At 36.0% G+C, this 24684-nt stretch overlaps 1 protein-coding gene across 2 annotated transcripts; it reads left to right on the top strand.

The window, feature by feature from the left end:
* The first annotated feature begins 7118 nt into the window (after nucleotides 1–7118).
* On the top strand, nucleotides 7119–18352 carry DYNAP (dynactin associated protein). 2 transcript variants are annotated; one of them, XM_015439748.3, is made up of 3 exons: nucleotides 7119–7226; nucleotides 10286–10410; nucleotides 16674–18352. In XM_015439748.3, exons 1-3 carry the CDS (start codon nucleotides 7208–7210, stop codon nucleotides 17004–17006), a joined length of 477 nt encoding a protein of 158 aa, XP_015295234.2. In that variant the 5' UTR covers nucleotides 7119–7207; the 3' UTR covers nucleotides 17007–18352. The 2 variants fall into 2 exon arrangements, with proteins under 2 accessions (XP_015295234.2, XP_005586693.3); XM_005586636.3 differs by lacking the exon at nucleotides 7119–7226 and adding an exon at nucleotides 13818–13982 and having other exon boundaries at nucleotides 10316–10410.
* Nucleotides 18353–24684: the final 6332 nt, after the last annotated feature.

The following is a 24684-nucleotide window of genomic DNA, read 5'->3' as shown; positions in this document are numbered from 1 at the left end:
AAAACACTCCTTCAGCAGCACTGTTTTTTCACCACTGATAGACACCACCTGTCATGGTCCACGATGAATATTTCACATGAACCTTCTGCTTACCAGGACTTTAGCTAAAATGTAGCTATCACAATGTCTAGTGAATATGCCACTATGATCATGTCAAATTAAGCTGCAACTACCACTTCAACTGAGCCTTCAAGTTTTACAGCTACCACTATTTCAACTAAATGTACACCAGCAACAGAAACCAGCACATCAGCTGAGACAGCACAACCTCTATCCTCCCTTCCAGTGAATCTATTAATGGAAGTGCTAAGTCACTATTCTCACAGAAACTACAACAATGTGGTGGCCTCCAATAAGGCAACCAGACCATTAAGTACTTTGATTAAGTTATCTTTGATCATTTCCATAGCTGCTCATATGATAAATTTGAATTTACAAATGCTATCACAGGTGATTTGTTTAGCTAACACAAATACTTCAACGGAGCCTGTAGCAATGGTCAATGATAACAATTTAGCCCATTTCCAAGCACCAGCACCATGACATCAAATCCAACTCATTTGTCTTTTATATTTAACATACCTCCATTTTATTAGAATTGTTATTTTATTTTATAATAGTTTAACAATTTTTCTAAAATTTCAGATCATGTAATTTTCCTAGAAAAAAAAAATCTAGGAACTACCCTCCAAGTAATTTGATAAAATCTCACAAAGAAATCTTTATTAACATTGGTTGGGTATTCATTACCAATATTGTTTTTGTTTTTATAAAATTAAATGATTCCTCAGTGGGAACGCAGTTTTTATCTGTTCAGAATATTTCATTTAGTATGACAATTCTCTATGTATTGGATCCGTGTACTTACTATGTATGTTTTTTAAGTACCACATTTTGTTTCCTGATGTGTAAAATTATTTTATTTATATAAGTTTTCTTCAGATTATTTTGCTGTTTAGCACCACAGTTGTTAGAATTAATTATTTGCTATTCTTTATGTAACCTTATAGTCACTTAGTTAAATGTCAGACATTTACTATATGTCTATCTCCCAAAATACTGAAGGAGATGCAGAAGAAATAACGATGCAAGATAATCACTAAAATAATTAACGTGAACATGCCGCTTTGTTTACATTTCCTGGATATCAAGGAGGTTTTAATGGATATTGCTTGGGTCTTCCCCAGGCCTACTGTACTATAACCGCAGGAGTGCGGCAGGAATATATGTTTATAAACACCTTCACAACTGATTCTAATGCATAGGCAGGTTTAACAGTCATGGTCCAATCCGTAAATCAATGAAAGCATTCTGACATGCTATATCTTACTGGTGGGTTTGGTGAAGCTGATACAAACTATACAATCTTATTTTAAATCATAAAAAGAAAAAAATCAATTTTTAAGATAAGCAAGAGAAACATGAAAAAATTAATACTACTCTTAATCCAATCTATGAAGAAAGAACTATATATAAATACTGTCAAGAATATAATCACATGGGAAGAAATGTTTCACTTAGATAAAGGAAAAACTTATTTGCAAGCAAAAATTGAAAAAATATATTTCAATATCTATTAAGCTAATAAGAATTAATTTTTAACAGTTCTTCCACTTAGCTCTGCAAGAATACTTTTTAAAAAGTGCTGCCAGCAATTTTAATAAAAGATTAAAGTTGTACTAAAATCTTTTAACTTATATTTTATTAGTATAAATTTCTGTTTCTTTCTTACTAATACAAATACAATTGAAATGATCCAAGTCGTTTCCATCTGTGATGTTACTGTACACAGATATTTGTGGCTGCACTTTTCTATTTAAAAAGAAATGTGTTTTCTAATTTGTAATTTCTGTTATAAGTCAGAAATAATATTCTGGAAATGAATTCAATTTTAGATTTCATAACAATGGTAACTTTCTCCCAGACTTATACTTAGTCAGTGGTAAATATGTATTTGTTTAATAAATGGCTGAGTGAATATTTCAGACCCTGGCACATCCAGTGAATAAAATAATTAGCCAATCAGTCAATTAATCATCAACTCTTTATTCAAAAAAAGGCTTTGAGCCTCTACTGTGTACTAAGCCATCTACTTGGCACATGTCCTGTTCTTCAAAAATGCTGTTGTCCCTCTCCTTCCTCTCTTAGAATTTCATCTGTACTCTGGGACTCAATCAATCCTGTGTCCTCCACCAAGCGCTGCTCATCTCTCTTTTGAGCTATTTCTTCTTTGACCTCGTATGTCTTTTATTTTCCACCACATTCATTTTACTCTTAAGCTACCCTAGCTTTCATTATTCATGTTTTCCAGTGTCTTATCTTCTTACTGACATAATCATTGTTTTGCCAGTGACCTATATATTTTTTAACGTTTTTACAAAAATTTCCAATTTACAAACAAGTACTTATTATCCAGCTTCAACAACCATCAATGCTTTTTAATACACATTTCATTGATCATCCTATACCAAGTCAGATAACAGATATACAGTCTAAGATTCTCATCTTTGAGGGTCAATTTTTTGGAATCACTCTTTTTCTGGGCACACCTTAGGATAACAGAAACTGGTTCAGGTAATGTAAACAGAAAGGAATACGGTTATCGTGCTGAATATAGTATAAGGAGTAAAATAAAGAAGACTATCTGTAGGTTTTCTCTGACCTGCTGGGTGGTCAGAGGGCTGCAGAAAACTCCTGCCAAGTCACATTTTCCTGCAGCTCCCAAACCAGAGACTGAAAGGTAGAGTGCAGCCTGTCACCACAAAAGCTACCTATTTATTATCTTTGAAGCTTGTATATATCAGACGCCCCCACTGCTGGGGTAAGAAGGGCTGGCATTTCCCTTTGACTTTATAAATCTCATGTGAATACATCTCATTGACAGAGCCTAGGTGTTCTGGGAATGTAGTTCCAGAATTTCAGCTGTTGGTATAACAGGAGTACAGAGAAGGAACTAAGAATGAATAAGAATGAATGTTAACTGCCAATCAAAATGTCTACTACATCTTCTAGAGGAAGAAAATCACCTACATCTTCATAGTTAACTGAGCAAAAGCCCATAAATTACAATTATTTACAGAGTTATGGTAACATGCTTAAACTCAATAATAACAAATAAAATAACAATAAAATTACACACTCTTTACCTACTTAATCAGTACTATATTTAAATATTTTACTCAGCACTGCTAATTATGTGTTTGAACATGTGCTGTCAATATTTTTAGCAAATCAAAAATTTTTCAGCAGTTTGGAAATCAGTTTGTATTAAGGGTGATAAAATACCCTTTGATTGTGTAATCCCACCTTCTGGGAACCGGTCACCTGAAAATAGCTTGGAATACAGATAATAATACCTTCCAGTATTTACATACAAGGCAGAAAAAAGAGTAAACAAAAATTACCACAACAAACATCTGTTGTGCAACTCAAAAACAAAGACTAAAAACTCCAACTTACATATAAGGAGCGTGAAAGAAAAGGTGAAAAAAACAGTATTTTATACCATACGAATGAGCAAAGTTCTTTGGAAACAATATTGGAAATATATGGTAAAGTTAATAAAATATACACCTGATGATACAGAAATTTCGCTTTTAATTACACATTTAGAAATATTTAAATATTAAATATTTAAAATAAATATTTATTTAAATATTTAATATATATGCCCAAGAAGGCATATTCAAGGCATATTTTAGAGTATTCATAGCCTCATTGTTCATTATGCTAATAAAAGGGAACCCAACTCAACTTCCATTATTAGGACAATAGGTTAATAATCAAATGAAATACTATAAAACATGAAAGTGAATAAAATAGAGTTACAAGAGTCTATGTAATTGAGTTGTATAAATATAATCTGGGTAACTCCACACCTGCATTGAGAAAAAATACAGTATAATAGGATTCATACAAATTTTAAAACATGCAAACTATACTGTATATTTTTAGAATATATTAAAACATTAAAACATCCATGAGATATATAAACACCAATTAAGGAGAGTTCTGATACCTGGTAGGAAGAGAGAAAAGGGCAGGAGGGGACTGTGCTCAGGCCCAGGGACACAGTAGCTCTCATTGCAAGTAAAACAGTGTTATCACTTAAGCTGGGCAATGGGAATGTGGCTATTTACCAATGGGAATGTGGCTATTTATACCTTTTTGTGTGGTTGCAATTTTTGTTAATGCATTTTTTAAAAATGGTGTGGCTGGGGCGTGGTATGTGATGTGTAAAATAGTGCAGGATGGGGATTCAGAGGCAGGCAGAGGCCGGAAAGTTCAGAGACACGTGGGCCATGAGAGGACTTCGACCTGGGGCAATGAATGCCATTTAGGCATTTTGAACCAGATGGCGATATAAACAGGTTAACATTTTGGAAACAGTATTCTGGTGACCTTGTGAAGAATGAATCAAAGAGGGGCAAACATGGAAGTGGGAGGACCATCATATGTGGTCCTCCTCAGGTGTGAGGGTGGAATCCTTATTTCTATTTCAACATCCAATGCCCAACAGGGGATGTAAAGGGCAGTCAACAGTGTGAATAGATTGTATTAAAATCTAAATTAATTTAGGGATATTTATAATATTTTCTTTTTTAACACTAGGGCCATAAAACTGGTTATTGTACATCTAATTTTCATGTATTCTCTTGCTCCAAAGAGTATTGTATTGTTCATTTCTCAATGCATATTTTTAAGTTCACATCCTGACGTTTCTTTCCTCTTTGCCTGTGTAATCTAGTTAATACCGATTTTCGTTCTAGCCTTTACTCTACCTCCAGACCACTCTTCCTACTTTCCCCCAGTGCCTTGCCTCTTTCTGCCACTCCATGGTGGTCTTTACTTCTCTCTTCTACAATTTCTCCTTCCTTCTCTCTGTCCATCCACGTGCATTGAGGACCTTTAAGATTTCAATGTGAACTTGCCTCTTCCAAACTATCACCACCTTCCTCCCTCAAAGATCACTTCCTTTGTTTTCCTAATATTTTGAACACTGTCCCAGTGGTTAATTCTCACTTCCTCTCACTATCCTGCCTACCTGCCACTCCTCACCAGCTCCTCAGAGCTGAATTCATCACAGCCTTCTTCAGTCCTGCCTTAGTTCCCATCATTGTTCCACATCCAAACCTGACTCCACGAGCCGCTCCAGCTTCATGAGCTCTCGTCTTTTACCACAGCATCCTCCATCCATAGTGAGGTTGATGAAAGGAGCCAAGTCTTAACTTTGAACTATGAGACTACTGGGTTTGCACTGCTCACTGTACGCTGAGCCTGGCTACTGCAGCCCTGAACAGGGCTATGATGTCCCACCGCTGAGCCTTTGCACCCCACTCTAATCCTAGGTTGAGTTGACCCCAATTTCGGGTCCAGATCTGATAACCCAGTTATGGTTCTGTACCTTATGAATCCCAGTTTCTCTATTTGCCCTATCTTTTAAACCTGACATTTTCTGAGATTTTCATTCTGAGCTCTGATTCTAATAAGCAGTCTATCTGCTGCATTTTTTTCATGAGTTCTGGAGCCCTACCTTAATCTTTTTGTGTTCATCCCTGTAAACTAATCCCACTGATGAGTAAACCTCAGCTGCAAAAGCTGGGGCCTTCATGTTCTCAAAAATAAGGCCCACGCAGCTGATTGGCAATCCTCATGCTTTGTGAACGTCCTAACGTTTGTTTCATGCTTGGACAGAACTTGGAGAGTCAGCAAGGATGATGAGACATGTCTCCGCCCTGGGAGTTGCTAAATTCTGTGTTACTTAAAACCTGAATTCCAGCCATCTCTGTCTTCGTGGGCCGGTCTAATTCCAGGTGGCAGCACCACCCTTGCTGTGTTTCCAGTAAATATCCATACCTCCCTGATGAATCTTGATACATGTCATCAGAATCTCTAAAGGTGCCACAGTTGTATGATCTTGACAATGAAGTCAAGCTCTGAGTTGTCTTTCACCTTTTCTCCCTATCCTTCTTAGGGCTCAGTGTGGTATACACTAGACACTAATAAATGGCCACAGACAAGAAACGAGTGGATATCCTGAGAGCCACACACTCTAATCTTGAGTTTGTAAAAGGTCACTGAAAGCATATATGTCTCATCAGAAAAGTGGGGATAGTACTACTTAATTGTAGGTGTTACAAGGATTAGCTTTGGGCAGTGTGGTACGCCCATTGGAGGGGACATAAACATTTCTATAATGTCAGTAATACTATGGTAAAATCAAATCTATGTCAGAGGTTGCCTAAGGGTAGCACCATTTCCTGCGATCCATCAATTAAAGCTATTATTTTTCTTATTTTTTCAAATAGACTTTATTTTTTAGGGTAGTTTTAGATTCACATCAAAATTGAGTAAAAGGTACAGAGAGGAAAAATATGTTTTGATGGTCCCTGCCGCATGCATAGCCTCCCCCGTCGTCAACATTTCCCATCAGAGTGGTATATTTTTTCACAATTGATGAAGCTGTATTTTCTTCTTCTCATTCACAGTTTTAAAATGCCAGTCATGAGAGTCAGTTTAGTAATGCAAGTCTTTTATGAAATAGTTTTTCAGCACAATGAGAATAAGGAGGGATGTAACTGTCTTTAAAAAATTGTAAACTTTTACACAAATGAGTGTGATGGTGCACAACTGGAGTTCCTGCTCCTTGGCATCCTGAGATGGGAGAGTTACTTGAGCCCAGGAATTCAAGTCCAGCCTGGGCAACACAGTGAGGTCCTGGCTATAAAAAAAAAAAAAAAAAAATGTAACATTTCTACAAACCCATCATCCCTCATGTGAAAAGCTTGAGTTAGATATGTTTCATAATTCAAAATTTTTAAAATTCGATGAAATATGGTATGTATGTTGCATATTATACAATACATGTTGGTAGCCTGCAACACACATTAATATTTTTGTAATTGAACATATAGATAACCATGCTAATGCTAAATTTATTAAAGACTCAAAATATCCTTGTTTGTTTATATTAATTTTTACTGCCAAATAAATTTGTGCCAAACATTCACATTAATTTTCAGTTTGCAAAGCCTTTTGGATTTTTGGAATTGTCTATCAGGGATTGTAGATCCATATTCTGAAGAAAAAATAGTTTTATTTTGGGTCTCTCCAGATAGGAGGACCAGGGTGTAAGTCAGCCAGAGAAACAAGGAAAATTTTGGCTCTATAAGAGAAAGAACTTTCAAATAGCAAAGGTCATCCAAAAATGGAATACCAACTTTTAGGTAAGTCATGAATTCCCAGTCACTGTCCTCAAACACAGGTGAATTATACAGTTGCCTTTTATTCTGTAGAAGTTGATATATATTTATCATTATGGTCCTTCCTCTAATTCCAACATACAAAAAGCTGAAAGAGAACATTTTCTTTGGTTGAACAAAAATATTAACACTTTAAACAAATTTGAAAATTAAAATCAAAAGTCAAGCTTTCATTAACAAAGAATAGAGTGTCAGCAGAGGTCTTGTCTGTCTTGGTTGCTGCTAATTTGATATCCAGGTTTCAGATATGCCTGTGATACATTAGGCACTCAATAAACAGTTGGGAATAAATTAATGGAAGACTGTGCTTTGTCAATACAACCATATTTAAAATTTATAAGTAAACTTTACATTTGGAATTAGAAAATTCAATGATATAAATCAAAACATGTTTTCTTCCTGAAGTTTCTATTTTGAATAGGACTAATTATTCTAATCCAATTGTATTGCTTAAATACTTTTTCGTTACTTTTGATTCGGTAAAGGAATAATTGGTATAAGTATTGGCTCAGCTTTGTAAACAATACAATAAAGAACATGCTAAATGTGTTGTGAAAAAATATATATGAATTTACAGAATGTTTCAGTTTTTATTTTTACTTTTAATGATTGGTTCAAATTTCTTTGGTAATTTTGACAGGGCAGTTTGGAAATTTATTGTTCAGTTTCTATCTTCTTCACAAGGCTCTTTCATGCTTTTTTGGTTGCATGCCAGCATTTTACTTAGGCTTTGAAATTCCGTGTCTGACAAAAAGATGAAATATAATAACCCCTTTCCCTAAAATGTCTAAAATCATTGGTCTACTGATAAACTGAGAGCCAGCATGACATGGCTGAAGCTGTCATGCTGGCTCTCAGTTTATCAGTAGACCAAAGAAATAATAATCAGAGCTTACCAAAATTTCAGGTAAGAAAATTTTTGAGTAAGATGATTTTTAAAAATCAATTTTGACCTAGGCTTTGAGACAACAGCCAATTCACTTCTTTATTGGATGACCGAAAAACGGCCTCCTCCCCTTGCCACCTTAGAGTGCAAAAAAATGGCCAGCTACCAGAGTTCTCTCAGCCACGTGTCAGCCAGCAAGACTTTCAGATTTCTTTTTTTCATTATAAATCCCGCTCATAAAAAGGATCCTTTATTGGCAACTCTAACAGGGTAATGAGAGGTATCCACGCTCTCTGTCATTCTAACAATTCAGGTGTGCTCTGCTTTTTCTGTTAAGGTTTAGATTGAGGAATTCAAAGAATTTTTCCTCATAATACAAGGTGAAGAAATATTCTTTGTAAAATAAAGAAAAATCTGACTTTCACATGATATATTTAGCTACAGAATAATGTGTTGTCTTATTTTTATGTTACTGTTTCTTTTAATTTTAAATTTTAAAATTTTCTCCAAAATGTTGTGACTGAGTCATGTAACTGCTTGGCCAGTTAGAGATTGTGAGGGTGAGACTCCAGTGACAAGAATAATCTTCCACTCTTTATGCCACTGATGTAATGTATGGATGCCATCAATAGTAATGGAGTTTCACTTCCACCGTGGCTATGTGGCTCTAGTGACAAATGAAATGTTTTTGCAGGATAAAATTGTAGTAATATTTTAAATAATATACAATTAAATGTATATTATTGGTTTAACAATAATATTCTTCTGATTTTCAAATGAATCAAAAAGTCATTCAAAAGTCATTTTTAATATTATTGACACCTTCAACCCATGTTCGTCCCTTGTACCCCATGGCTATACACTGGCTGTTTGCTTTCCTTCAAGAAGAGTAAATCTTTACGTTTCTGTTTCACTTTTTAAATTGTGGTAAAATACACACAACACAAAGTTCATCATCTTACTCATTTTAAGTATACAGTTAGGGGTATTAAATACGTTCACAATATTCTGTAACCATCACTGCCACCCATTTCCAGATCTCTTTTTATCATCCCAAACTGAAATTGTATATTCATTAAACAATAACTCCCCATTTTTCCCTCCTCCTAGCCTCTGGCAGCCAACATTCTACTTTCTGTCTCTATGATTTTAACTATTCTAGGTATGTTATATAAGTGAAATCTACACTATTTGTCTTTTTTGTGATGACTTATTTCACTTAGCACAATGTCCTCAAGTTTCATCCATGTGGTAGCAAATCATCATATTTTAAACTCTTCTTTGGAACAATTTTTCCCCAGTTTTTCAATTCCTAGACAGCTTTCCATGTTCTTTATATTCTACAGTTCAAAGGTAAAGCTTACAACCTGAAGGTATTGAATACATTTATAAGAGATTAAACTTTAAAAGATTAAACTTTAAAAATATTCCGAATCCAAAAGTGTCACATACAAAGAGAATAGGAATTTGTTTTTTATTATGGAACTTTCTGCACTACAAAAATACCTGGCACACTTTTGAAACTCCAAATTCTCACTTGTTGAGTGAATAAACCAATACGAGAGTTGATCATTTTGCAATTTAAGACAAATTAGATTTTTTGACCAAAATAAAAAAACTCTCTTCTTAAAGATTTTCAATATTCCATCACTCCTTTGACATTATTGCCTAAGACATTGATTCTAATAGTTTTTAATGAGTGTGGATTGCTTGAGCAACTGACAAAAGAGACACCAACCCAGGGACTGAAAAGGTGAAGTTTCCCTGAGGTCATGGGTACCTAAGAGATGGTGCCAACAAGGGGAGAGAGACATTCGTGCTTGAGTAGGAAGCAAGCAATGGTAAATTTCTATCTCAGAATGTTTTTCTGGGGTCAGTCCTAAAATAAAAGGTGAGTTCCTGAATGATGGGGCCAAAGAGGAGAGATGGAAGAATAATGTAAGGTTTTCAGAGGGAGCAGTCACAATCGCTCTCAGAGAAGTATTGGTTTTCTTGCATCTTTCTGCAATTAACATTTCATTTCCTCCTCTGAGGTGGATCCTGTTTTAGTGAATAATTAGTATTTAGTTTAATCCACACTTGTACTGATGCATCATAGTTGATTTCCACCAGTGTTTTAATTGTTTCCTGGTTGCAGATATAAAGGGCAATGAACAAATTGAAAAATATTTTTGGAGAGAAGCTTGTGATATTGGCAGCTCTAGAATGGACAGAAAACATGGAAAATACATACTGAACGTTGAACACTCTGAAAACCAGCGGGTGAGTGTCCTTGCTCCATTTTGATAGTTTGCCTATATTACAATTTCATTTTCAGAATTTAAAAGCAATTTAATCTCTTTATTACTATGTAACCAAGATCATAATTTTGCATTCTCCTCCAAAATAAAGAGCAACCCTGTATCAATTTTTGTGCTGTAACTTTCATGTTTTATTTTGCTATGTTATATATTTAGGTATTAATTTAAATATGTATAGATATAAAGTATTAGAAATGTTTCTATGGCCATAGGATATACAAATAGACCCTTTAACTTTCTATATACACATTCATGTAAACATAAACTGATGTCAGTATTTATTAAGCTCCATTTTTACAATTTGATGCTTAGAATTTTTAGACTTGTCAGAACTCAGATTTCTAAATATGCTGAAAAACCAGATATTAATCCTAGATATTAATATTCCTAAGAAAGAAATCCTCCAAAAATACCATGTCAAAATATGACTATTTTGTCTGCTTTTTAAAAAATATTTTATACCAAAAACCAAGCCTTCAGTGTATAGTTTCATAATCATATATCTGTATCATATGCAGATTTTATGTATCTATTTATATCCAACCAAATAACCTTTGACTTCAGAAAAAAGGAAGGACATGTAATGAAAATTAAAATGGTGAGTTAAAATTCACTGCCTGAAGAATGAATGAAACATGTGTGAAGAAATAGCTTGCTTTTGTCATATGGAGCTGTGGTAATCAGCCTGTATAACTCACGAGATAAACCAAAGAAGAAAGTCCTGTTTCTCAGTACGTGTTAATACAAAACTCCTATAGAGGATTTCTGGTTCACCAAAAGAAACAAGATCTTCAGTCCCTGGGTTGGTGTCTGGAAGTTTGCTTGGTCAGTTGCTCAGGCAACCCTGTAATTGGATCTTCAGGTTGTCCAAATACTCAGATGGAAAAAAAACATATACTTGGCCAGGTATGTATCATCTTGATAGTTTTTCTAGATAATAACAAATGTAAAGATGTTTACAAATATTAGCTTACATTGGTTTTTTTTACAGCATATATCTGGATAGCTGACTAAATATTTTACTTTATTATATTATTCAGGCATAGATACGACAATATTTTTCTCTTCAGACCAAATTCAATAATGGAATTTTAAAAGTATTTGAAGATTATAAACACAACAAAAATAAATTTTGGTGTCTTTGTTTTTCCGTTAGGGATCTAAGAAATCTCAAGTTAATTCTTATAAAGTCAGGGTAAAAAACTTATAGAATGTACTTTAGTAAGTACAACTAACGCATTTCAGTTGCCTGTGGCCATTATTAGCTAATGCGGATTACGCTAATGCTGGTTAAACATTATTTACAGCTCTTCAACTCTTCCAGTTTGGAAAAGAGACTCCACCTGTACTAAGAGTCAGAGCAACCTGACACAGTAAAATTATTACTTAAGCTGCAAACTAGGCCTAGATCACAGATTCCCCATCCCTAGTGTAGACCCACCCATCACCTTCCTCTCTGAAAGGGCTAGGATTCTAACAGGGCCAGAAAATTCTGGGAAACTGCCCCGCTGAGTGAGTTTCACTTTGTTTGCAAAGTGCATTAAAATGTTCAGGTTCACCAGCCACAAGCAAATCGGATGTAATGAAAACAACAGGATCAGCATCTAGTTAAATAAGCAAGGGTATTAACAAAGGTAAATTCAACTTCTTCAAATTTGCGTAATGAATATTAAGTAGAATTTTGTTTATTCATATTTGATAAACATGGGACTGATATCTATTTCTTTGATATTATACTTACAGAAAAACTTAACTTAGCTAATTGTCTACTGCCAGGAGTATCCCATCTTATTTAATGATAATTTTATATTTTTGTATTTTTAATGATAATTCCTAATGGGTCAATGATTATATACCATTCTGGTTTGACAATTTTCATGGAACTCACTGGTTCATTGGCCAGTAATTTCTATAACTATTAGTAATGGGTTATTAAATCAACCGTATTCTCCTTTTGAAGCTGATTGAGGAGTGACCCAAGATCACCTTGATTCACAGCTACAAAGTAAACATTATCTTCTTGTGAGATGAAGAGCCTTAGATAATTCTACATTATGTTTCATATGTAATAAAACTTTTGGCTGGGTATAGCAGCTCATGCTTACAATGCCAGCACCTTGAGGGGGCAGAGCCAGAGGATTGCTTGAGCCCAGGAGTTCTAGACCAGCCTGGGCAACATATGGAGACCCCATCGCTATGAAAAATAACATCAAAAATAATTAAATGAGCATAATGGCATACGCCTGTAGTCATGGCTACTCAGAAGGCTGAGATGAGAGGACTGCTTGAGCCTTGGGAGGTCAAGGTTTCAGTGAACCATGATTGTGTCACTGCACTACAGCCTGGGTTACAGAGAGAGATCCCATCTCAACAAAACAAAACAAAACGAAACTAACAAAAAACATTTCCACAAGATCCATAAATTCCTGAATCTACTCCTCTCTCATATTCACTTTATCTTATCCTTCCCCTCTTTTAACACACTCCTTCCCTGAAGTCTTTCCCCGCCAACTCAGTCATTTTCAATCCATATTCACCTCTTCTGAATAATTTACAATTATTGCATTTATTTGTTAATTATACACTAACCTGTTTTGTCTCCCTGTTAGCATATAGACTCCTTGAGAGTAGAAACCTGTATTGTTGTGGACTGTTTTTACATTGCTCTATGCCCAAGAGGGACCCAGCAAAAGCATACTGTAAATTTGACCAATGGTTTGTCTTCTGTGTCACTGTCATAGGCTTGCAAGTTCCATTGGATAGAGCATGGTATGAATTATGTAAAGCAGTCACTTTGTGTAAGAATTTTTCACTAGTATCATGTAGTATAGTATATACTACATTACTATACTAGCATAGCATGGTGTAGCATAACAATATACTATTCCTAGTATAGTGTAGTGGAGTACATGGGCCTTAACACCAGAAGGTCCGAGCTCCCATGCTCTCTGTTGTGTCATAATGACAAATCATTTCAACTCTTTTTACTTCAATATTTTCATTTCCAAAATGACCTGAGCAGGTTGTACCCAATAAGATGCAAGGACTTCAGCTCACCATCCTCTTCCTTATAGAGGCTTCTTAATATATGTTCCACATATGGCAGCTTGCAACGTTAAGGATATTCAATCCATTTGTGTAATATGAGGATACACATTCCTGAACTAGAACTTTAGTAACTTACCAAAATTAGTTAAAGTATAATATATAATAAATGTCTAGATTTTTTTTTTATCTTCAGGGCATGAGAAAACATTTATTCCTTTTAAAAGTCATACTCTTAGGTATGTTTGATAGAAGAGTTTTATTTTAGCAATTCAACGCCATGGTTTCCTAGGCTTCCTACTCACTTCTAGTCTGCCTTTGTAGCCAACCACATGTCCAAATGACCAAGAGGCTCACAGTTCCATACGCTGGTGTCCACCTTCAAATGATATAACCAGTGATGTCTCTCCTAACTTAACTGGGGTCTGCATGAGCCCAGGGGTCCTTGCACATTCAAGATGTCTACAATCAGAATCCGGTAACACACAGGTAATGTTTAGCGCAGGAGCTTTTATTCAGGTTGGGATGTGCTCTATAAGGGCATGTACTTTGCCTATTATTTCCCAAGAAATGTATTTAATTACTTAATTCATTTACATTTGTATTAAGCATCTGCTGTATTCTCAGTATAGGTACAAGTCACTGTGAGGCAATTCACAAGAAAATAAATATTTGCTAGTCTCTGTTTTCCAAGAGCTAATGTTCTAACTGGGGACTCAAATATCCATAATAGATACAAAACATACATGAAAATCAAAAGAATAAGTGTAAGGTGCAAATGCAAGGTTAGGGAGGGGCGGGTGAATAAGAATGTTGGCAATATTAGGGTTTAATTCACCATTAGGCTCTGATGGGAGACTGTCATATTTAAAGTTTCCCAGGTCCTATTATTTTGGTGATCACCTTATTTTCTTACTCTGTGCAGCCTCTGAACCTGTGTGTGGCACTTTCTTTAACTCCCTGGGTTCTGTCCTCTGGTGTATATGACCTTGACACAGAAACCTTACTGTTCTCTGGAGTGTCTCCACTAGCGTTGGAGACCAGACTTGGCTCTCCTTGGTTCCTGACCTCATGTCCTGTAGGCTGAATGAACTTTACCTCGTGACTGTATCTTTAAGTCTTCAGTCGTTGTATAGAAATTTAACATTGACTATAAATTACCAATATGCTTTGCAGTTTGGTTTGGTTCCACAAACTCTGGCATTCCTTCCTTTCCCTGCTTAGTCTTGTTACAGAGACTTAGTAGAGAGCCTCTGAGCCTTGTTTCTTGATTCTGGACAAAACAACATGAACTTTATACTGTTTCTGGGACAATGTGAAATAATAAATAAGCTCAGTAGGATGGAGTTAGAAAATGTTTCTTCTTGTTTGTAGAGGTAAAGTAATCCATATCAATCATGGAATTGAAGGAGGTCTTCAATAACATCAAGTCTGCTGGCTCTTTTTTTTATTTTTATTTTTTATTTTTTGTTTTTTGAGGCAGAGTCTCACTCTGTAACCTAGGCTGGAGCGCAATGGCACAATCACGTCTCACTGCAGCTTCACCCTTCTGGGCTTAAACAATCCTCCCATCTCAGCCTGCCAAGTAGCTAGGACCACATGCATATGCCACCATGCCTGACTATTTTTTGTATTTTTTGTAGAGATGAGGTCTTGCCATGTAGCCCAGGCTGGTCTCAACCTCCTGGGCTCAAAGGATCCACCCACCTTCGCCTCCCCCAATGGTAGGATTACAAGCGTGAACCTCCATGCCCAGCCTCTGCTGGTTCTTAAACTTGACTGCATATTAGAATCACCTGGGGACTGTTTAGGACAAACCAAATGCCTGAGCCCCACCCCAGACCAATTAAATCAGAAACTCTTGGGGGTGGGGCCCATACAACAATAGTTTTTAAAAGCTACCCAGATGAATCTAATGTACAACTAGTGATGAGAATGGCTGATCTAGTCCCATTAAATTATTTAACAATTAGGGAAAATATGGCTCAGGAAAGTTTAGAGAGTTGCTAGAACTCACACGGTTTTTGCCAGAAGGGGCCAAAGCAGGAGGAGAACATAGTTTCCTTCTGTCTGATCATGCGTGTTTAATGTCACTAAAGGGCTCTTTTTAAGTTTGTGTAATGCAGTATTATAGAATCCTCTCCCAGATGTACATAAGCCTTTTTGCCACTTTCTTTTCTTGAACCTCGTTTTCAGTGCCTCCCATCAAGGAAAGAGGATGTTATTTGTCCTAGGGTTAACTTGGTCTTAGTGGCCTTCATTTCCCTGGCCTTGGTGACCATTGCCCTCATTCTTTTGCTGCTGTCTTGGTGTCATCAGGCTTTTCATGAAACTCTAGTCTTCCAACAAATACCGTGGCCCATGTTTTGTAATATTTCAGACCTACTGTATTCTTTCTGAAAGGTACAAGTTTTGTATTCTATTCTTTGAAGATCTTGCTTTCATCCAGGTAATTATGAAATAATCTGTTGGACTCCAAAGCCCTTGTTTCTAAATTCTATATTATACTGCATCAAAACCAAATATAATATTTTTGAAAAGTGGTAACTTTATGTATGTTATTTTTAATCTTCTCAACAACAATATAAGATATAGTGCTCACATTAAAAAAAAAGGTAGGAGTGAGAGAGGGAAGAATAAGAGGAACACAGAGGATTTTTTAGGGCAGTGAGACTACTCTGCATGATACTATAATGGTAAATACATATCATTATATAGTTGTCCAAACCCATACAGTGTACACCACCAAGAGTGAACCCTAAAGTAATCTGATAATGGTATATCATTGTAGGTTCATTAATTGTAACAAATGTTCTACTCCGATTGGAGAAGTGGACAATTGGTGAGGCTGAACATGTGTGACGGCAGGAGGGATCTGGAAATCTCTGTATTTCCTGCTTAGTTTTGCTGTCAACCTAAAACTGCTCTAAAAATAAAGTCTGTTAAAAAGACAAATGGAAAATAGGATAAGAGAAGATGAGACTTTGCAGATTTGTCTTTCTTCTAATGTAAGGGACAATTATTTCTACCTGCATGAAAACATGGACTTCAAGCCCAACTTTCAGAGACACATAGTGACTCAAATGATGTTAACGCAATAAGTTATAAGTAATTTAAAAGAGATGATAAATTACAAGCAGTTTTGTTTCTCATTGCTGATATTTTTATATACATGCTTAGGTAAAAGAGCATTGCTGCAATGACTGGTCTATGTGGAAAGTCTTCCTGGCTTGTCTCTTAGCCTGTGTGATAATGACAGCAATTGGAGTACTTATAGTATGCTTGGTGAATAACAAAGGATCTGCCAATTCCTCCATTGTTATCCAACTATCCACAAACAATGGAGAGTGTGTGACTGTCAAACCTGGAACACCCTCTCCTGCTTGTCCACCTACAATGACCACCACTTCGACTGTACCTGCAAGTACAGCCACTGAAACTACAACTTCAACAGCTACAACTGCCACCACTTCCACAGAACCTACATCTGCTGCAGCTGCCAATCAATTATGATTTGAACAGCCACAGTCATCACTTCAACTGAAACTTCAGCCTCTACCACTTCAACTCAGTTTGCAACTATAACAGCTACTCCTATCACTTCAAGTGGAACCATGGCTGCAGTCACTTTAACAGACTCTAACTGTTACAACTTCAACAATATCAAGTCCTACTTCAACTTAAACTTACTTGACAACTCAAACAATCAGCACTTCTACCATCTCTGACTGAATCAACAACTACATTCCCTTCAACTGAATCTGCAACTACTTCCACTTAACCTATAACTACTGTAACTTCTACTTAGCCTACAGTAACAATGCTCATCACTCTTTTCCAACAATGTATAATCTCCACCTATTCATCTGAGGACTAAGCTCTGATTTTTTATCTTGCCCAAATTCCTTTCTAGGGGGTCTGGGGAGTCATGCCCTACAAACCATACATTCTCATCAGATGGGTTTTATTTAACCCCATATATTGTGACTTACTTTCTAATCTGACTCTGGAATAACAAGGGCAAAAAAATCAAAATGTTTTACCCCAAAGTATATTTCCTTGCTATACCTTGAAATTGTCCTGCAAAGTCTCTTGTGGAGGAACTCCACATTCTATAGAGAACATCCTTCCCCCTTTGTTTTCCTTCCTTTCTTTCCAGATCCAAGAGATAATCAACTAAGAGCCAGGCACCCTTTTAGGTCTGATAAGAAACATTTTACAACCTGCTCTCTCTCTGAAGTCTGCTTTCTGAGAGATTCCTCTGAACAATAAAACTTGATCTCCACAATCCTTTATCTTAACCTGAACATTCCTTTCCATTGATCTCAGGTCTTCAGATAAACTAGACCAATTATCAACCAGAACATGTTTAAATTTACCTCTAGCCTGGAAGCCCCCACTTTGAGTTGTCCTGCCTTTCTGAACCAAGCCAATGTATTTCTTAAATGTATTTGATTGATGTCTCGTGCCTCCCTAAAAATATATAAAACCAAACTGTACCCCAACCACCTTGGATACATGTTCTCATGACCTCCTGAGGGCTGTGTCCTGAGGCCATGGTCACTCATATTTGGCTCAGAATAAATCTCTTAAAATATTTTACAGCATTTGACTTTTTTTGTCAATACATCCAAACCTGCAACCACAAATGCCACCACTGCCACTTAAAATTTGATAGAACTAGCATCAGTCATCAAAATGACCTGTTCTATATTAAGTTAACTTTTAGTTATCACCAGTAATATTAGCCTACAACTACTCCCCACACTGGCTCTTCCCCAAAATTGAAATTGTACAGTATCTGAGTCTAGTTCTAGCCAACATAACATTATTGCCAACATTAAAAGCTTCTGCAAAGCAAAGGGAAGGAAACGAGAAGGCAGCCTGCAGAATAGGAGAAAATGTTTGTAAATTGTATATCTAATAGGTGGTTGATATGTAAAATATATCAGGAATTTACATAACTCAATAGCAAAAAAAAAAAAAAAAAAAAAAAAAAAAAACCTGATTTAAAAATGGGCAAAAGATTGGAATATACATTTTCCCAAAGAGGACATACAAATGGCCAACAGGTATGTGAAAAGGTGGTCAACAGCACTAACCATCACAATGAGATACCACCTCACAGCTGTTAGTTTGACTATTATCAAAAAGTAAGTAGATAACAAGTGTTATTGAGGATGTGGAGAATAAAGGACCCTTGTACACTGTTGGTGAGAATGTGAATTAATACAGCCATTATGGACAATAGTGTGGTGGTTCCTCAAAAAATTAAAAACAGAACTACCATATGATCCAACAGTCCCACTTCTGGGCATGAAATCATTGTCTTGAAGATATATCTGCACTTCCATTTCACTTCAGTATTATTCACAATAGTCAAGATATGGGACTGATCTAAGCTTCCATCAATGAATGAATGGATAAAGAACATGTGATATATATAAAATATTTGTCTATATTCAGCCTTTTAAAGGCTGAATAGTATTCCATTGTGTGTGTGTGTGTGTGTATATATCTATATATATACACACACACAATTTATCATATATATGATAACTATGTACTATATATGTATGCACAATGGAATACTATTCAGACTTTAAAAAGAAGGAAAGCCTGACATTTGCAACAACATGAATTAACTTGGAAACTATTATGCTAAGTAACATAGACCAGACACAGAAAGACAAATATTGCTTGATATCACTTACATGTCGAATCTAAAATAGTCAAACTTAAGAGAAACAGAGAGCAGAAAGGTGGTTGCCAGTGGATGGGGAATAGAGAATATAGGCAGATACAGATCAAAGGGTACAAACTATCAGTTATAAGATCAATAAGTTCTAGAGATCTAATGTACAATATGGTATCTATAGTTAATAATAACGTATTGCATATTTGAAAATTGCTAAGGTAATAGATCTCAAGTGTTCTCAATCCAAACACAAGAAAAATGATAATTATGACAGGTGAAAAATATGTTAATTAGCTCCATTGTGGGAATCATTATAAAAGTATATTTATATGAAAACACAATGGTGTATTCCTTGAATTGTTGTGTTTATGAAAAAACAAAAACATGTTTTCCACCTTAAGTATATAAAATATACAAATTTTTCATCAATCATACCTCAGTCTTTAAAAAATAAATTAATATCAAAAAAGAAATATGTTATATCAGTAAATATAATAAAAAGAGATTATATTCTCCATCAATAAAAATAAAAAATAAGAGAATCCATAGAATCTTCAAAATAGCTTCTACAATTAACAAGTTGAGTAAAGGTGTAGGATATAAAGTCAACAGACAAAAATTAATTGTATTTCTATATACCATTGGAGTTGCTAATAACATTTACAGTAGCATGAAAACATGATATGCATAGATATAAATCTAACTGAATAAGTGCAAGAGCTATCTGCTGAAAACTACAAAGCACTTTTAAAATAAATCAGGGAAGACCTAAATAGAGAAATATACTGTGTTAATGGATTGGAAGAGTCATGTTAAGATGTTCGGATTTCTCCATATTGGTCTAGAGTTTCAATGTAATCCCAATCAAAATATCAGAAATATTTTCTGTGAAATCAAGAAACTAGTTTTTAACTATGTGGAAGGGGGAAGGAACTAGAATAGCTAAAACAATTCTGAAAAAGAAACGCTGAAAGAATCACAGTAATGATTTCAAGACTTACCGTAAATTGTAGCAATCGAGAGTTTTATATAGGTAAATGGAAAGAAGCATAGATCAATGGCCCAGAATAGAGAATCTAGAAAGATCTACAAACATATGGTCAATTCAACTTTCACAAATGTCCAAAGGCAATTCAATGAGAAAAGAATAGTCTTTTCAATAGTTGGTGCTGAACAATCGGGCAATTTTATATACATACATACATACGTACAACTGTCTAATTTTTCAGTGTATGTAAATATGCATATGTCTTTTAAAAAGATCCTTGACTCATAATTCCCACACTTTCAAAAAGTAATTCCAGATAGATTATAGACCTAAATGTAAAACCTAGAACTAGGAAATTTCTATGAGAAAATCTTTGTGGTTGAGGGGAGGTTCCAAGATGGCCAAATAAGAACAGCTCCAGTCTACAGCTCCCAGCATGAGCAACACAGAAGACTGGTGATTTCTGCATTTCTAACTGAGGTACCAGGCATCACCTCACCTGGGAAGCGCAAAGGGTTGGGGAATGCCCTTTCCTAGCCAAGGGAACACATGACAAACAGCACCTGGAGAATTGTGTCACTCCCACCCTAATACTGCACTTTTCCAATGGTCTTAGCAAACGGCATACCAGGAGATTACATCCTGTGCCTGGCTCAGAGGTTCCCACGCCCACGGACCAATCTACATCAGATTGGTGTACCTGAAAGTGATGGGGAGAATGGAACCAAGTTGGAAAACACTCTGCAGGATATTATCTAGGAGAACTTCCCCAACCTAGCAAGGCAGGCCAACATTCAAATTCAGGAAATACAGAGAATGCCACAAAGATACTCCTCAAGAAGAGCAACTCCAAGACACATAATTGTCAGATTCACCAAAGTTGAAATGAAGGAAAAAATGTTAAGGGTAGCCAGAGAGAAAGGTCAGGTTACTCACAAAGGGAAGCCCATCAGACTCACAATGGATCTCTCGGCAGAAACTCTACAAGCTATAAGAGAGTGGGGTCCAATATTCAACATTCTTAAAGAAAAGAATTTTCAACCCAGAATTTCATATCCAGCCAAACTAAGCTTCATAAGTGAAGGTGAAATAAAATCCCTTACAGATAAGCAAATGCTGAGAGATTTTTTCACCACTAGGCCTGCCTTACAAGAGCTCCTGAAGGAAGCACTAAACATGGAAAGGAACAACCGGTACCAGCTACTGCAAAAACATACCAAATTGTAAAGAGCATCATTGCTAGGAAGAAACTGCATCAACTAACAAGCAAAATAACCAGCTAACATCATAATGACAGGATCAAATTCACACATAACAATATTAACCTTAAATGTAAATGGGCTAAATGCTCCAATTAAAAGACAAAGACTGGCAAATTGGATAAAGAGTCAAGACCCATCAGTTTGCTGTATTCAGGAGATCCATCTCACATGCAGAGACACACATAGGCTCAAAATAAAGGGATGGAGGAAGATCTATCAAGCAAATGGAAAGCAAAAAAAAATCAGGGGTTGCAATCCTAGTCTCTGATAAAACAGACTTTAAGCCAACAAAGATCAAAAGAGACAAAGAAAGCCATTATATAATGGTAAAGGGATCAATTCAACAAGAAGAGCTAACTATCTTAAATATATATGCACCCAATATGGGAGCACCCAGATTCATAAAGCAAGTCCTTGGAGACCTACAAAGAGACTTAGACTCCCAAACAATAATAATGGGAGACTTTAACGCCCCACTGTCAACATTAGACAGATCAACGAGACAGAAAGTCAACAAGGATATCCAGGAATTGAACTCAGCTCTGCACCAAGCAGACCTAATAGACATCTATAGAACTCTCCACCCCAAATCAACAGAATATACATTCTTCTCAGCACCACATCACACTTAGTCGAAAATTGACCACATAGTTGGAAGTAAAGCACTCCTCAGCAAATGTACAAGAACAGAAATTATAACAAACTGTCTCTCAGACCACAGTGCAATCAAACTAGAACTCAGGATTAAGAAACTCAATCAAAACTGCTCAACTACATGGGAACTGAACAACCTGTTCCTGAATGACTACTGGGTAAATAACGAAATGAAGGCAGAAATAAAGACGCTCTTTGAAACTAATGAGAACAAAGATACAAGATACCAGAATCGCTGGGACACATTTAAAGCAGTGTGTAGAGGGAAATTTATAGCACTAAATGCCCACAATAGAAAGCAGAAAAGATCTAAAATTGACACACTAACACCACAACTAAAAGAACTAGAGAAGCAAGAGTAAGCAAACACATTCAAAAGCTAGCAGAAGGCAAGAAATAACTAAGATCAGAGCAGAACTGAACGAGATAGAGACACAAAAAATCTTTCAAAAATCAGTGAATCCAGGAGCTGTTTTTTTGAAAAGATCAATTTACTGGAATCTACTTAAGAAAGCCATGGCAACATCTCCTGATGGCAGCATCTGTGAGGCTCTTGAAGGTAGGAAGAGAATCTGAGTAATCTTAGCTGCAGATAAAGGAGCATGGGGTTAGTGAAGGGGCAGAAGTATTTGACCTTGTCAGCCTCTGGGATAAGGAAAAGACTCCCAGATATGTTGAGACTGCTGATAGTGCTAAGGACATTAGTAGAGTTTAATAGGGTCTTCAGCTACAGAGGGTCTGGAGTGAAGCTGAATACAGCACCCACCCCAAAATTGTACATGCCCTTCATACAGTGAAGACCGTATGGGTATAGGCCACCAGCAAAGGGTGGAGCTGTCTGAAATCATAGCTAAACCACTTTTGCCCTTTTTCCTGCTTCCCTGCTCCCAACTGGAGGGAGCTAGAGTTGGTAAGAGAGAAGGGGAGGAGGTGACTCAGAGAAAAGATTCCCACACCCACCACGATCTGTGTGCTACCCTTGATACATCCTCAGTATCTTAGAGATACTGGAGAAAATAATATGGACCCAGATGGAGAAAGGAAGGAGATGAGTAGTGAATTGAATTTGAGATTAAAGGATTTTTTGTTTTTATTTTTATTTTTTTTAATTGGTCAAGATTGGAACCTAAATGCCAAAATAAGACTGTTAATAACAAAAAAAAGAATAATTATAGACTGGCTAAAGTGTCATTAAGCACTGTGTTACCCATTGTCAAGGAGGGACTCGACATTGAATAGTTTTGATAAAATATATAGCTAATTCATGTGTAAATTATACAAACTTGGATTCCCCAATAAATGGTTAGTTACACTAGTGGATATTTTTAGCTATTAGAATAATCTAGGTTAATCACAAGAGTTATGTACATTGAAAATCCCATTAGCTGAAACATTTTTTTTGTTTTTTTTTGTTTTTTTTTAATTATTTTTTATTATTATACTTTAAGTTCTAGGGTACATGTGCATAACGTGCAGGTTTGTTACATATGTATACTTGTGCCATGTTGCTGTGCTGCACCCATCAACTCGTCAGCACCCATCAACTCATCATTTACATCATGTATAACTCCCAATGCAATCCCTCCCCCCAAAATGCTCATCATCACTGGCCATCAGAGAAATGCAAATCAAAACCACAATGAGATACTATCTCACACCAGTTAGAATGGCAATCATTAAAAAGTCAGGAAACAACAGGTGCTGGAGAGGATGTGGAGAAATAGGAACACTTTTACACTGTTGGTGGGATTGTAAACTAGTTCAACCATTGTGGAAAACAGTATGGCGATTCCTCAAGGATCTAGAACTAGATGTACCATATGACCCAGCCATCCCATTACTGGGTATATACCCAAAGGATTATAAATCATGTAGCTGAAACTTTAATTTCAGAAATTGAGTTAACCCATAATTAAATTTATAAAATACATTGATTTTACTTCTTTTTAACGATTCATTTGAGATAGGGTCTCATTCTGTCACCTAGGCTGGAATGCAGTGGCACGATTGTGGCTTACTGCAGCCTTGACTTCCTGTCCTCAAGTGGTCCTCTCACCTCAGCCTCCTGAGTAGCTGGGATCAGAGGCATGCGCCAGCATGCCCAGCTAATTTTTTTGTATTTTTTGTAGAGATGGGGTCTCACCATGTTGCTCAGGCTGGTCTTAAACTCCTGGGCTCAATCAGTCTACCTGCTTCGACCTCCCAATGTGCTGGGATTACAGACGTGAGCCCCTGCACCCAGTCTTCTTTTATATTTATTTATTTTTAATAATGTAATATTTTTAAAAATTTTATTTTTTTATTTCAAAAGGTTTTTGGGGAACAGGTGGTGTTTGGTTACATGAAAAGTTTTCTTTTTTTAAATATTTATTGAATTCCTGCTGTGTGCCAGACACTGTTCTTTATTTGAAAAAAAATTTTATTACCATAGGTTATTGGGGAACAGGTGGTATCAAAAAGATAATCCACCATGATCAAGTGGGTTTCATACAGGGAAACAGAAATGGTTTCACATATGCAAGTCAATAAATGTGATACACCACATAAACAGAATTAAAAACCACATGACCATCTCAATAGATGCAGAAA

The sequence above is a fragment of the Macaca fascicularis genome, chromosome 18, assembly GCF_037993035.2.
Source record: "Macaca fascicularis isolate 582-1 chromosome 18, T2T-MFA8v1.1".
Lineage (NCBI taxonomy): Eukaryota > Metazoa > Chordata > Mammalia > Primates > Cercopithecidae > Macaca > Macaca fascicularis.
This window is presented reverse-complemented; position numbering and strand designations above follow the sequence as displayed.

Bases quoted from the DNA above. Each gene is read 5' to 3' on its own strand.
- DYNAP (XM_005586636.3), top strand. From the start codon at position 10,354: ATGGACAGAAAACATGGAAAATACATACTGAACGTTGAACACTCTGAA. The intron at 10,411-13,817 runs GTGAGTGTCCTT...CTGCCTTTGTAG, and splicing joins AACACTCTGAAAACCAGCGG to CCAACCACATGTCCAAATGA. The intron at 13,983-16,673 runs GTAATGTTTAGC...ATACATGCTTAG, and splicing joins CAGAATCCGGTAACACACAG to GTAAAAGAGCATTGCTGCAA.